Source organism: Convolutriloba macropyga, chromosome 1 (genome assembly GCF_964194025.1).
Source record: "Convolutriloba macropyga chromosome 1, txConMacr16.3, whole genome shotgun sequence".
NCBI classification, from domain to species: domain Eukaryota; kingdom Metazoa; phylum Xenacoelomorpha; order Acoela; family Convolutidae; genus Convolutriloba; species Convolutriloba macropyga.
This window is the reverse complement of record NC_134468.1, coordinates 69,159,183-69,174,180: the sequence shown is the minus strand read 5'-3', so window position 1 is coordinate 69,174,180 and position 14,998 is coordinate 69,159,183. Positions and strand designations below refer to the sequence as shown.

The 14,998-nt window shown below is 33.8% G+C and overlaps 1 protein-coding gene across 1 annotated transcript in view; it reads left to right on the top strand.

Annotated features, from left to right (window-relative positions):
• Positions 1 to 251: 251 nt before the first annotated feature.
• LOC142348381 (uncharacterized) overlaps positions 252 to 14,998 on the top strand; it is a 35,131-nt gene continuing 20,384 nt past the window's right edge. The window contains exons 1-3 of the mRNA XM_075399750.1: positions 252 to 309; positions 3,545 to 3,742; positions 4,730 to 4,888. Coding sequence (XP_075255865.1) covers positions 252 to 309; positions 3,545 to 3,742; positions 4,730 to 4,888 — 415 coding nt within the window. The remainder of the gene's footprint in view (positions 310 to 3,544; positions 3,743 to 4,729; positions 4,889 to 14,998) is intronic.

Here is a 14,998-nt window from a genome sequence, read left to right as displayed (position 1 = left end):
AGATTCTAGAGGTTTTAAACATAAAAGAAGACTTAGTGATCAACAGTAATACTAAGATTGCGATCCGGAAAAGAACTCATAGAGTTACCAAACAAAAAAAGAAAAAGAAAACTTTTGCGCAAAAGTGAATAAAGCACAAAGAAACCAGCCAATTACTTACAGAAGAATCCTCAGACGCCGGAAGTGGTTTCAAAAACCTCAAAGGAAAACAAAACTCAGCAAGAGGAGAATGACGGGGAGTCTTTCGACGAATGAGAAAAAATAGCTTGAAGACCCCGCTTGACCCCGCCGAAGACCACTTTTACCCAGGTCTGTTGTTCCTTTTTCTGTTTTCGTTTCACTTATTAATTTATTTTATAAATTCTAGTTCACTCTTTTGTTTTGATTAAACAGATGCAGTTCCCTACAGAACTAGAGAAAAACAATTGACGGACAAAAACTATTGAAAATAAGTTTTATAGAGAAAAAGAAAAAGATAAAAATAAGTTTTCATAAAGACCGTATTTTGCTTGCGTTACTAAATTGTTGAACAAACTAAAATAGGAAAAGTAGCTTCTAACAATAGGTTGTTTGATTTAACAGAAACGTATAAATTTTTATTTATAAATCATTTTATATCAAAAGACAAAATCAAACTTATTTTAAAAAAAACCTCTAAACATTTTCTGAGCATTTACTCCAAGCTTGAAACTCAAATCCTGCACTTTGGTCAAAAAATATTTTTTTGCTGAAATCTTATAAAATCGAGCGAATATAAGATACTCGAGATTAGAACAGTAGAGAAACTAAATTTCTTGAGAGATTGACGCTAGGAAACTCGGTTAAGTTGTCAGCTCTATCTTATGTTGATTGTTCCCAATTCTGCAAGCGATTCTCAGATTGAAGCTTTCTTATCGCCTCAAATTAAGTAGTGCAGGATCAGTCTTTACAGTTTGACGTTAAAATTTAAAAAAATATATGAAAATAAGAAAAAAACTATTCAGTAAAGTATGAACAAGCTCTTGTGAATTTCTGCAAGGTGGCTAAAAACTCAGAAGTTCTATCAAGAAAGTATGATAAACGTTTTCAAAACGGTCTGTCTTTGATTAACGATAATAGAAGTCCAATTTCTAGTGATTTTAGAAAAATTGGAGTCCAAAATTCTGTAAAAACTTAAGCAGACTTTCCATCAGAATAGTTAAAGGTTATAGTTGACAAAGAGTTGCTAATAACTATAAATGAGATTTTCGTTTCAAGAAGAACAGTAAAATCTTTGTTTGTTGAGAAAATAGCAAAGCATTTTTTCTTCTTGAGTCATCTAGCGTGGCATATGTACAAAAGGAATATTTCAAAAAATGTTAAAAATTGTAACGTCGTTCTTTCAATTCAGCACGTAAACATTGGAAAATAAGTGTTCGAAATTCTTTTTTTGAGTGATTTGCTTTAGATTCTTTACAACTGTCCAAATAAAAGAAACAAAAAAAACTTTTAAAATTTTTTACCAAAATGACAAAATTTTGACCCAACAATCTAGTTCTCCTTCAACATCATACATTTTATATGTGACCTGTAATTAATGAGAGCAGGTAACTAGTAGTAAAAAAGGAAAAGGGTAAAGCTAAAAAACACATAAACATCTTTTATAAACCATAAGTTTCCCGTAATACACACAATTAGCACAATTGTTCAATTGCACCCTCCTCCAACATAAGTTATTTTATATATGACCTGTACTTATGAGACTAGGTAATTTGTAGACAAAAAAAGAACAAAAAGGACAGGCTAAAAAATACTTTCATTTCTTCAAAATTGTTTCAAGTCAATATTGAGTAGATTGGTTTGCTCATCCATGGGAAGCCACCAGGAATTGTCAATATCAAAAAATTTTCATGCGAGTACAAGAAGAATCACAAATAAAGAAAAAAAACAAAATTTAAAAAAATTTTCGAGAAAATTATTGCCGAAGCTGCAAAATCGTAATATGTACTGAAAAAATTGATCTTTTCTGTTGCAGTTTTTTGAGCAAAAATATCATCCTGTCAATCATGCAATAATGTGACAAAGACAAAAAAAGAATCAGAAATCGCTGATAGCCCAAAAGTCAGAACTTTTGTTTTTGAAGTTTCCAAGCCAAAAAAATCATTATTTCACAATTAGAACTGAAAAAAAAACTAAAATTAAGTAGTAAACTTAAAAACAGGTTGGTAGAAGAAAGAAAAAGCAGTTTTTTTGGTAGTACGCTAGAAGTTAATCAAAATAAGAGCAACATCGGGGCAAAGCTCAATAATCCATTCCTTTGAAGACTATCATTTTTAAAAATCAAAACAATTGAAACCTTTTGCCTTAAAAACACTAGATAGATTAGTTTGTGCCTCCTTATGAAACCAATCGGGACTTTCATGAGAGAGATCGAATTATAAATTAACAAGATAACAACTATTTCAGTCAGAACAATATTTCAAACAGTTTTACTTAAACTCATTGTTGAAGCCTTAAAAACTATGAGCTACTCACTGAACACAATATGTGGTCATTGGGTGTCATTGTCACGTACATAATTTTTTAATAACTGAGCCTAAATTTGAATTGTTCTGATGTGTAATTAGCATTAAAAAGACAAAAAAAGCAACACATTTTTTAAAAAAGGCCAGAGCAATCCGAATTACATTTAGATTGTAAAGATTCACAATTAGATCAAAACCAGCCGTGCTACTGCTGTTTGTCAATTAATAACATTCCTCTTCTGGACTCAAATACATTGACAAAATGTGAAAATATCAAAATTAAATGATGCATTTTGGATAATTATCAAGTAAAATCAGACAAAGCCCGGCAAAAATTTAATTCCATAACATTCTCAAAGGACGTTGAACAAAAACTGGCACTTTTTGGTGTTTAAAAATCTAAATAGAATGGACTAAAAAAGATTTTTTGGTGCCAATTTTAATGAAAAATGGCTGAATTTTTTGAAAAAAACGTAGCGGTATAAACAAGAATATTTTTCTTTGCAATTTTGGCATAATTTGAGCAAAGCTGACACAAAACTTAAGTCAAAATACAGAAAGTGTCATCAAAAAGAATGGAAATTGGTCAAATGTTCACATAATTTTAAATTTCAATAAAAAAGAAACTCACAAAAATCACTCAAAACGAAACTCAAAAAATCCACTAAATTTTTATTTATGTATTTTACGCTGAACGCTCTTTCTAATGATTCCACTCTCAATCGTCTACGATGAATGTTTTGATCGGCCAAAATTGACTGAACAGAAAACCCAGTTGAGCATAGAGTTCCTGTCCCACTAAAGTGGGTCGGAACAATTATATGTATTTTCAATTCATTTTTCATTTCAGTACCATCACATTCTTTGCAGAGAGTACTTTTTTCTGTAACAATAAAATTCCGAGAACAGGCCTTGGTTTCAACAGCGCTCATCGTAAATGTATCGTTGAGAGCTGAAGATAACTTGACTTGTGATTTTGAAGATTTTTCTTTAATAAAGTAAGAAACTCGATTTTGATATGCTGTACTTCAGTGCTTTCAGTTGATATTTTCCTTTGTCAGACATCATAATCTGCCCAAATGACAATCTGAAGTACGACATCCACAATTACATTGACGTGTCTGAGCTGGACAGGTTCTCATATCTGGCTGTGGAGTTTTATTCCAGACACAGTTCACATTTGCTACATTCTGCCGCTAATTTGACAGTCGAACAGGTTCCTCAATTTTTGCAGGATCTGGGATACAATGAATACAGAGGTTAGTCAATAACCACCTGGAAATATTGCTTCAGTTTGGTTTCATGAGGGATGTAACAAAAACTGTATAACAAAACTGTAAAGGATGTAACAGAAATATTTAGAAAAGGTTTTCCTTATTTGACCCGTGATGCCCTCGGAAATGTCTAAACAAGTTATAATATAAAGCGAGACTACCATATAACAATCACATTTTCCCTCAAAAATGTGAAATCAATTACATGGTCAAGAATTAATTAACAAAGACTTTTAACTAGTTTGTTCGAATTAGCTTGTCACTGATTAATTGAAGGTATCAAGATCTGGATTAGATAGATATGAACATTTGATGGCAGTTGCCTTCTTTCTTTGCTTATGAAATCATTATCCACTGTTCCTTACCGATATTTGAAAACTTTTCCACATATATCAATGGAAATACTTCAGCTCTATTTGATCTAGTGCACTGTCTTTTGTCAATTTAATCAATATTGAATGATCCGATGAAGTAAGAAATGTACTAAATGTAAGAAATTTTTGTAAGAAATGTACTAAATGCAATGATTTTTGTTTTTGAAGGTATTGAATTTATGTAGGAATTACTCCCCAGTGCCGTTTATGACGCCCCAATTGAAATTATGTTTTGTTATATATATATATATATATATATATATATATATATATATATATAGCAGATTATGAAGTAAAGAATAACACCTACGTCTTTGAAGCGTAAAGTTTTTTGTCCATGAAGACGGGGGTTCCCAGAATCAATAGATCCAAATATTTTTATTCAGCACCTAAAACTACTCAACACATTCAACACATTTCTAGCATAATGTCTATATATTCAGCGCATGCTTTACAAAAATGTACGCTTACATTTGCTAACACCTCGATCCGGTATTTGAGCAGTTACATGTTGCAGTTCAAGTCGGCGTTTAACATAATTTTTTTCTTCGATAGAGCAGTGAAATGTGAAACTGAAAGAATCTGAGTATGTGTTCAGATGACTTCTTGCATGGGTTCGAAGATGGCGAGGAACTGTTGATGCCTCGGACTCTCTATCAGTGCAACTCAATCCTCAACATAAACCAGACAATGGCAGCCATGCAACCACTCCACAACACTGTCATGCAGTGCATTGTCAGATACAACGACGGATTTGGTAACATTTTTCGGTTTTTTACCATTATACGCAAGTAGAAGTCAAAATGCCGGTATTTTAACGGGCATTTTGACTTCTAAAATACCGGCATGGCCTTTACCGGCATGGCCCCCCGTTAAAATACCGGCATGGCCTTTTTTAGGTATCTTTTTCGAAAACTTGTAAAATTTTTCGAAAATTTTGTTTCTCGTGGTTGGCAAAGACTTGTAATTTTTTTGAGAATTTGGTGTTGTGAGAGTGGTGGAACTTGTAAAATTTTTGGAAAAGTTTTTGGTGTGGTGAATGAGTGAAACTTGTAATATTTTTCGAAAATTTTTCGAAAGTTTTGCGAAAATTTTGTTTTTCGTGGTTGGCAAAGACTTAAAATTTTTTGTGCATTTGGTATTGTGAGAGTGGTGGAACTTGTAAAATTTTTGGAAAAAAGTTGGCGTGGTGAATGAGTGAAACTTGTAAAATTTTTCGAAATTTTAGCAAATTTTTTTTAAAGTAATTTTTCTTAGTTCAAATGCAATTTGCAATGAAATTTTGTCATTTTAACAGCTTGGCGAAACAAATAATTGTGATTAACTTGGTGCTGAATATTTGTTTTTTTTTGTTATTTTTTATGTTTTTACTTAAAAAAATCACTATTTTGCAAACCGGCTAAAATAACTGACGTCCAATTTTACAATATTCAGTTTCAATTATTTGTGCCGAAATTGTGGATAAAAAAGTGTGAGAGATTAAGAACAAAAAGGGCATGATTTGGACATTTTTGACGGCGATTAACACATTTATGTATCAATGAAGACTTCTTTGAAGTGTTCATGTATGACTTCACTACATGTTAGACAAGACATGGGTGTGGCAACCATAAAACTAGGCAACCATAAAACTAGACATGGGTGTGGCAACCATAAAACTAGGCAACCATAAAACTAGACATGAGTGTGGCAACCATAAAACTAGGCAACCATAAAACTAGGCTGCAATCGACCTTGTAAAGCCGAAGTGAGGAAAATTGGTCTTAAATAGTTTTAATGGTATTGCCTTTTCTTTAGGATTCAATTCGAAGCAAGCCGCATTTCTTAAATTTCTCTTACTACGTGTTGAAACCATTTAGAGCGTATTTCTTCTCCACAACAGAAACAAAGTTATGACTGAAAAACTTTCCTTTCACGATAATAGTGACTTTTCCACGAACAATAATGAAGTGCTTTTTTGCCAGAATTTGATACTTGAAATAAACTGAATGATTTGAGAATTCAATTATTAAATAGTCAAAATTTATAAAGTCAGCTTCACAAAAAAATGTCATACACTCAACAAACAGTATCAACAAAGGAATAAGTTTGATTTAGTTTTCATAATTGAGATCGATTCTTTGTTTCTTTGGTGCAAAACACTTGCTCACAGGTGGAGTCGCAAGGCTTCCACTGCTCGAAACATCATCTGGTTTGTTTTCAGGTTTCTTTTCAGGTGTACAGACAATTATATTATGAATAGGTGTTGGTGGTTTGCTAAAAATTTCTGGGCTCTCAATATCTGGTATCATTTTCCAAATTCTTTCAACCAGTTCAAGATCTCTCCAGTAGCCCTCTTGATTTTCATACAGCGCGACTTCTTTCACGTCCTAATCGTAAAAAATGTTCGTACTCCATCGTTCAATGTGTCTGGGTCAAATACAAACTCTCTGACATAAGTAATTACAAAATCCAGCAAGTATTGAGCTCCTTTCATAAGGATTTCTCAAATCGAAATGACTGAATAAAATCAAAAGTCACAATAGGCACAGCCATGTGATTTACTGTAACCCACTCATCTAACTGATAGTCCTGCTGTACAACGATAACAGTCTGTTTTCTGTAAGTTTCATAAGCAATTTTTCGGCTGTGAAGCGTCGATTCCGCCTTTAGAATGATGGCTATAGGAGACATTAGAATTATTTCTTTGATTATAGCAGAATTTTGGTAATCGAATTGAACAATAGGAGTCTGTTGTAAAAATGCTCTTCCAGGAACAGTTCTGCTGAATAAAATTTGGAATTGAGCAAATGAAAATTGAAGAGAAAATTAGGAAATGAAGAGTTCAGTTGTAATTCTAAACTAAAGTGTGTTCAATCAATTCCTTCCGTTTTTGTTGTAAAAGGTCACTCAAGTAGCCATCACACACAAGTTCATTACACTCAAATCCTTGTATTTTAAGTGAACCTTAGTATACTATTCGTTTTAACGTTTCCAATCTTTCTGTGCTAGCTGGACACACCCAATTTTATTACTTTCTTATCTAGAGAAAATAATGAAAGCAGTATATTGTTCAAATACCAAACAGCGTTGATTTGAGGAATGTCATGTAGATCAAAAGTTATATAAAGCTTTAAAGTTTGTTAATGTCTGGGACTTAGCATTTGTTCTCGCAATAGTGTTTTGTTACACTCGCGGGTTTATTAAGTTTTGGAACAAAACTTGACTTCACTGCTTTTACGCCACCTTTCGTGTCTGCATAGCACTCGAACGTATTTAATACTTTCTTATCAATGGTAATCAACAGTATAACGTAATGTTAACATTTTTTGTATACGTTTTGTGTGTGTGTGTACAAACTAACACCAGCATATGCTAGGAACATTCTTTTACTGCTTCCTTATCTTGAAATAGTTTCAAAGGAATTTGCTTTTGTATGATCAAGTTAAAGTAAGTTAAATAAATCATCAAGTTAAAGTAAGTTAAAGTAAGTTAAATAACTCAAATCCCATTTTGTCTGTTGTTAATAAATCGTTTTCCGACGCAGGGACCAGTAATCCATTTTCTTATATTTCCAATCAATTTAATGCGCAGCCGGGCTAGCGAAAAGAAGGTATGCGTCTTGAAAAGCCAAGTGTATGCAAAAATTGTTTGAACAAAATTCACGAAAAATATTTATCGGTTTCAACAATGTACCCAAACAAGAGTGTAAAGTTAAATTATTTTGTGGCTACAAGTGAATATTTTAGTGAAATTGGAAGGTTTGATTTTGATATAGCGCTAAAATTGAGGCCCTACTGTGGTATTATTTCGCATAGATATTATATTCGTCAGTAGATAAATACTTAAAAATCTCAAAAGTTTGCACGCTATTTTACACCACGCAGGTGGTTTCATATACGAAATATATAACCAAGGACCTGGCTACTCTTATAAGCTCCGGTGGAAAAGCAGCAACTGTTTTAGCGGACATTGGTCGGGAATATTGTTTTGCGTATGTATAAAGGTTTTTCATCCGTCAATTTTTCATTTATTGGAATGCTGAGCAGCAAAACAGTTGTGTTAGACGCTGAAGGGTTTCGTCATAGAATAGAAAAATTTATTGTTAAAGAACTTAGTGATTGCACCGAGGACTATCTCGACTGCGTGTCATTTTTACCTCCAACAGGTTATAGAGAGTTAACAACTCAACAAAAGCAATCTTTCAGTTGGTTGACTAGAAATTTGCACGGCACTGAGTGGGACACAGGAAACTATCCCTATATTTTTCTCACACAATAATTTCAAGGCGTTCGCTTGAGGAATCCGGGTGCAATATTCTACGCTAAGGGAGAGGAAAAAGTAAATTTTTTGTCAGATTTGCTGGAGTGCCCTATTATTGATCTGAATTCACTCACGTGTCCTTCGATATCTGTGAACTATTTTTCACAAAACCATTCAACTGTCAAAATCATTCAAAGGGCAAAAACATTTTCAACAAACATTGTGCAAAAGAAAAAGCCATATTCTATTTCAACTGGTTAACAAATGAGAGAGGAATTGACGAAAGTGGAAGCACCCTTGTCACTGAGATCAACAATTTGCGCCCTGATTGAGGGGACGGGAATCTGAGTCTTTCAGTTTCCAATGACGAAACCATAAAAACCGGAAACCAGTTTTTACAGAGAAAAGTTAAATTGTTGCTGACTGAGGACGAAATTCGTTCATTTACTCCTTTAGTATATTATATTGAACTTTCTCTTCAGTGGAAAAAGCAAAAAGTCAAAAACTCAACCCAGAGTTTGTCCTCCGAGACCCTTACTGATGTCGAAGCACCTAGTTGGTGAAGAAATTGACAAGAACAATCCTTCACTGCCAAAAGAGATTCAACAATTGGTGAAGGAAGAAAGAGTGCAAAAAATTGTTCATTATGACAAAACTGAGAGACTCTCGGAGTGCTTTATGGTTCATATGAAAGACTTTCTAACTGAGTTCAATTGCTATGAAGTGTTTTATGTAGAGTGATTTTTTTTCTCAATACCTCTTTTAAAAAATTTATTTTGTCTCGAGATGGAGGGAGTAACAGTTGATCAAGTTGACGCTGTTTTAGAAGAAAGTTTTTTTGAAAAAAAAAGTAGCAGCAAACCTTCATGGAAATTTTGTAATCAAACAACGTTGCCACGATCAGAAGTTGCATTTTTAATAGCCGCACAGCGATAGCTGGGGCTATTATTGGCCTTCTCTTGGTTTTTTTTATTTCGTCGTTATGATTTTTGTTACAAACATATGACGTCACAGCCACTTTTGTTCAATCGTTCATGCAATTTCAACTGATTTGCATGTGTGACGTCATTTTTGGTCACACTTTACTTACCTCACTCTCAAAAATGACTTTCTCATTTTGAAATTGACTTTTATTTAGTTTAATTCAAAGAGATAAGGCCAAATGGGTGTGTGTCACTCTAAATGAAGGTTATTTGAGATCAACTAATAGAGGCAGCAATAACTTATACAGATTTTTAGTCAAAATATAACAGATCAGCCTTCAATGAAAAGACGAGTTTTGTTGGTGTGTCTTTTTAATGTTTTTCATATTGCCGATCTACGAATCTATTGCGACTAGTTTTTGGCAATCTGCAAGCTATGTCGTTCAAATTTATATTACAGCTAATATCACATTGTATTGTTAAATTGACCATTTTGAAACCAAATTTTGAAGAAACTTCAGTTTGGATATCAATATTTTCAAGTTTAGTTGGATACATTTTACCAAATCCAAGACTATTAATAAAATTATATCTACGCAAGATAGGGTCTTCATGACTGTTGTAGGGCCTTCAGGTTGTGGCAAAACAGAGTTAATTTTCAAAATGCTGAGTGGAAACACATTTTACCCAAAAATTAACAACGTTATATTTTTATAAATGCAACAGATATACATCAAAATGGAGAAAACACTTGGTGTTACGTTTAAAAAGTACGCCAATTTGGAATTGTTTAATAGCGTTGCAAACTGTCTTCTGATAATAGACAACTCGTGCGAAGAAAATTGCAATGACAAAGAATTGATAAATTGGCCACTGCATGGCGTCCCAAAAACATTAATGTTATTTATATAAAGCACAACCTTTATCAACAGAGCAAGTGGTCTCGTACAATAGACATGAACACAACACACATCAATTTGTTCAAATCAGCTCGCGATATTCAAAAAATCGAATTTTTAGGCAAACATGTGAACCTTGTTAAATTTTTAAAACACTGCTATCAATTTGCAACGAAAGATCCGTTAGGGCATTTGCTTATCGATCTTGATCCAAAAACTTCTGATTGTTTACGATACTGTTCAAATATTACTGAGCCAGGTCCTACAGTTTTTTATCTTCCATCTGATAAAGCATTAAAGCAGAATCAACTCCTCTAAACAATGAAAGAGAATAAATTATCTATACTGAAGCAAATGGTGCATTTGCAGCCAAAACAGTTAAGGAAATATTTGCGTAGTTGTGATAGTGATGTTATACTGGTTTTGTGTGAATGTCTTCACAATGTTTTACTGGGCCATGTTAGAGCGAAAGTAACAGACTTAGAAAGTTACAGACACATATTTAAAGGTGTTCTCAAGGAAAAGACATCAGTGGATAAACGGCGAGCACTTTTACTAACAAAAATGGTTTTCGAACTGATTCAACTCATTATTAAATTTCGTTTCATCCATTTGAGCTAAACAATGTCAACTGCTGAAGAGTTAATTTTGATTCCCAAAACTCAGTTTATGAAGGAGCAACCGTATTCCTCACAAATTCTAAATGATCCCAGAGTTAAGCATACAGGTGCCCAATTTTCGTTTTTGAACCGTATGCGACCAAATGAAAACACTGACAAAAAGAACCAAGAAATTTTGGATACAGGGGAAACAACTGATCCTACTGGGTTGTCAAAAGTACATGCAGACAAATTCTTCATAATCTCAACATCCTATTGCCAGCAAAATTTACTATGACGGAAAAAGTTGTTAACATCATTAAAGAATCAAAAAAATTTGTTATAGACGAAAAAGAAAATTTCATGGTTGACGGAACAGCGACTAGAATAAATGTTCCCATTTTTTTTCTATGATTTGCAGCAACCAAATAAATGAAAAGATAATCCAGATTATTTGAAGATTCTAGAGGTTTTAAACATAAAAGAAGACTTAGTGATCAACAGTAATACTAAGATTGCGATCCGGAAAAGAACTCATAGAGTTACCAAACAAAAAAAGAAAAAGAAAACTTTTGCGCAAAAGTGAATAAAGCACAAAGAAACCAGCCAATTACTTACAGAAGAATCCTCAGACGCCGGAAGTGGTTTCAAAAACCTCAAAGGAAAACAAAACTCAGCAAGAGGAGAATGACGGGGAGTCTTTCGACGAATGAGAAAAAATAGCTTGAGTTAAAATATACGAAAGGTCCCGCAGCATACGTAAGCATAAACAATCTACAAAAAGCACAAATTTGAAACCGAGTAAAGTGAAATTGTTTCAAGAGTTTAAAAATGCCTACACAAAGCATAAGAAATATAGAAAAGGTTTCCAACACTGAAAGTTATTGCTTATGACATAAACGAGATTTGGTTGCTAGACTTGGCTTATGTGGATAAATTAGCAAAAGAGAACAAAGATTTAATATATTTGTTAGTTGCGGTGGACTGTCTCTCACGTTATCTACGAGTCGAACCCTTAAAATCAAAGTACGCCAAAACTACAGCAGATGCGTTTAAGAAAATGATAAAGAACAAGCGACCTAAAAAAGAGTGGGTAGATGCTGGAACAGATTTTAAGGGTTTATTCAGCACTCTTTGTCAGAAAAATGATATTGAAGTTTATAAAAGATTGAGCGAGAAAAAATCAGCATTTGCGGAAACAAATATACGATCGCTCAAGAATTTGACATACAAATATTTAGAAGACAAATGGACATAATCGTATATTAATCAATTGCAGAGCTTTGTACAAACCATTAACTCTAGAGTCAACAAAGTAACGAAATTGGCGCCGAATAAAGTGACAAAAAAGACGTTCCTTACTTGATATCATTAATTTTTAATGATTCAGCAAAATTAGTTTGCCGACCAAAGTTTTACGTTGGGGACTTTTTGCGATTATCAAAAGCGGATCTTCCTTTTCGAAAAGTATACAAGCAAACATTTACCAACGAAGTTTTTGAGATTTACGATATACCTATAACAAATCTCCCTACTTATAGTCTCATTGACTCATCTCAAGAGCCGGTGAAAGGAAAATTTTTTGAATTAGAGGCGGTCAAATTTAGAGACAATAGTAGTGAGTTAACAAAATTTAATGAATTCACGCTTCACTTAGTTTCATCAGCCTCTATGAATATTTTTCCTCAAAACACCTTGTCTTCTTTCAAAAATTATTTCAATGAAAAAATTATTTTGGAGGGGGATTGGCGAGTTGCTCTAACTGAAATTATCTTCCCGGCAAAAATAAATCAAGTGAGAAAAGTTATGAAAGAAATGAGAAAAGTATTCCATTTGATGCAGTCTCCAGGCCATACGGAGCAGAACGAGCTATCATTAAAATTGGCTCCTATGAAAACTGTGACCATCTTTTGAGATCTTTAAAAACAGCTACCGGATTGCCTCATTTTGACTATCAATTTAACAATATCAATGGAGTTTTGTTCCTATTTTTTGTTAAAAACGTAGGAATTACTTTTCTGGATAACGAAATTCCAAGTATCCTAGGTTTCAACGGTATTCATGATGGGTCTGGTTATCATATTGGATACAACATGTTGGACACTTTTGAAAATCTGACATTGGCAGATGACGAAGAAAGAAGTTTTGTTGTTGATTATCCTTTTGATTTGTCTTCAGGGAAGCAACTGATTTTTATTTACGTTAACATAATTGAGTATCAATACGTAGGTGATACTAAAGCTTCGCTTATTCGAGTCATTGATTCAAAACAACGCTTGAAAAACGGTAGCCCCTGCGAAATAGAGCCAAAACACAGAATTGTTTTCAGCAACCTGGAATACAAAAATTTACTATCAAAAAATTTTCAGTCAATTGAAATTCAATTGCGGACAGAAACCGGTTAATTAGTTCCATTCACTGGAACAGGAAAAGTTATTTTGACTTTAAAATTTAAAAAATCGACTAAATGGAAGCCTACTATCAACAGCAATTGGTATCACCATACGATTCAGGAAACTATCACCAACGAGGAAGTGGTTTTGGGGCTTTAGCAGCAGGTATTGGCAGAGCCGCATTACCGATTGCAAGAAAATTTCTTTGGCCTGTAGCCAAAAAGATTGGACGTGAATTAATTGTTCAAGCAGCTCCTGAGCTGGTAGAATTTGTCAAAAAGAAAAAACTCCCAAACAAGCAATAAAATTGACTGTGCAAAAACTGTGGGAAAACAAGTGGGCGGATCAAAAACAGGAAGAATGCGTAAATTAGAAACTGACGATGAAAAACCAAAACAAGGCATTCGTAGGAAGAAGCCTTTTACGAGAGGTCAGTCAAATTTCTTTTCTAAAGTTCAATATGATTACTAATTTACTGCCCGCAGAGGCAACACACACCACACTTGATTTGTTTTAAAAACAGCCTCTGCTTATTAATTTTGACAATGCTTTTACTGAAAAAGTGGGACTTTCCTACTCCCCGGACGGTCCAATGCTTGAGTTCGAAGTTTTGGGCGATAGGAACAATTTCATAGATTTACAAAAACTTCTCCTTGAAATTGAATGCAAAATCTCCTGAAACAATGACGGCGATTTAAGGACAGGAACTGATGCTACAAATACAGAGGCGCCATACTTTAGCAACAACGCAATACATTCTTTATTTTCAGAATGCACTGTATCTGCTAACGGTGTTAAAATTTCCAACACAAACGGAAACTATGTGCACAAAGCATTCATTAAAACGGAATTTTCTTCAGGAAAAACTGCAAAAAACACATGGCTAGCCTGTCAGGGATATTATTACGAGGATAAGCCAGCTAAAATTTATGGCACCGACGGTCGTTCGGACGACGTAGCGGCCACAAAAGCTCTTCTTGCTAATTCCCAGGAAAACTAATTTTTGGAAAGCTGGCGAGTGATATTTTAATTTGTGATAAACACTTAATTAGTGGTGTTACTCTGCGAATTTCATTTAGAAAGTCTACAAATGATTTTGATGTAATTTCAGAGTCAAACAAACATTACAAAGTTAGAATTATTGAAGCTAATCTCTACGTTAGAAAAATGACAATAGCGGATCAAGTTTTAACGGCTATTGAAAAAACTCTACTAAAAACACCTGCCGTATATCGCTATACAGAAGTATTGACACGAACTTTTTTAGCTACAACTGGAATAAGAAGTTGGAGCAATACGGATATTTTCTCGAAAGAACCTGTACGGCGTATGAGAATTGCGATGGCAACAAATCAGGAATACCTTGGAACTAATCACACTAATCTCTTTCACTACCAGAAATTCAATTTGAGCCAAATTGTTGTTTATAGAAATGGTCAACCTATTGTCGAAACTCCGGTCTCAAAAAATTTTAAACACCGCATTAGCTTCAATACTCTGGATGCTCTGGATTTTCTTGACAAAGGTGGGCATGGCATAACTGAGGACAATTGAGCAATTGACTTAACTTCAACACAGGAAGCTTCTCATGATTTTATTCATCCAGAACTTACAAATAGCTCAATTTCAGTTCAACTTACACTTGACGGAGCATTGGCAGCCAACGTACAGATTTTTTTCTGGGCAAAAGAAGCTCAACGTTTTATATTAGTTCGGAACGAAAGGTGACAAAGAACTCAATTATCACCTACCCCACCGATGTATAGTGATGAAATACGCTATTTGTTGGGAAAATGTATTCATTTTAAATA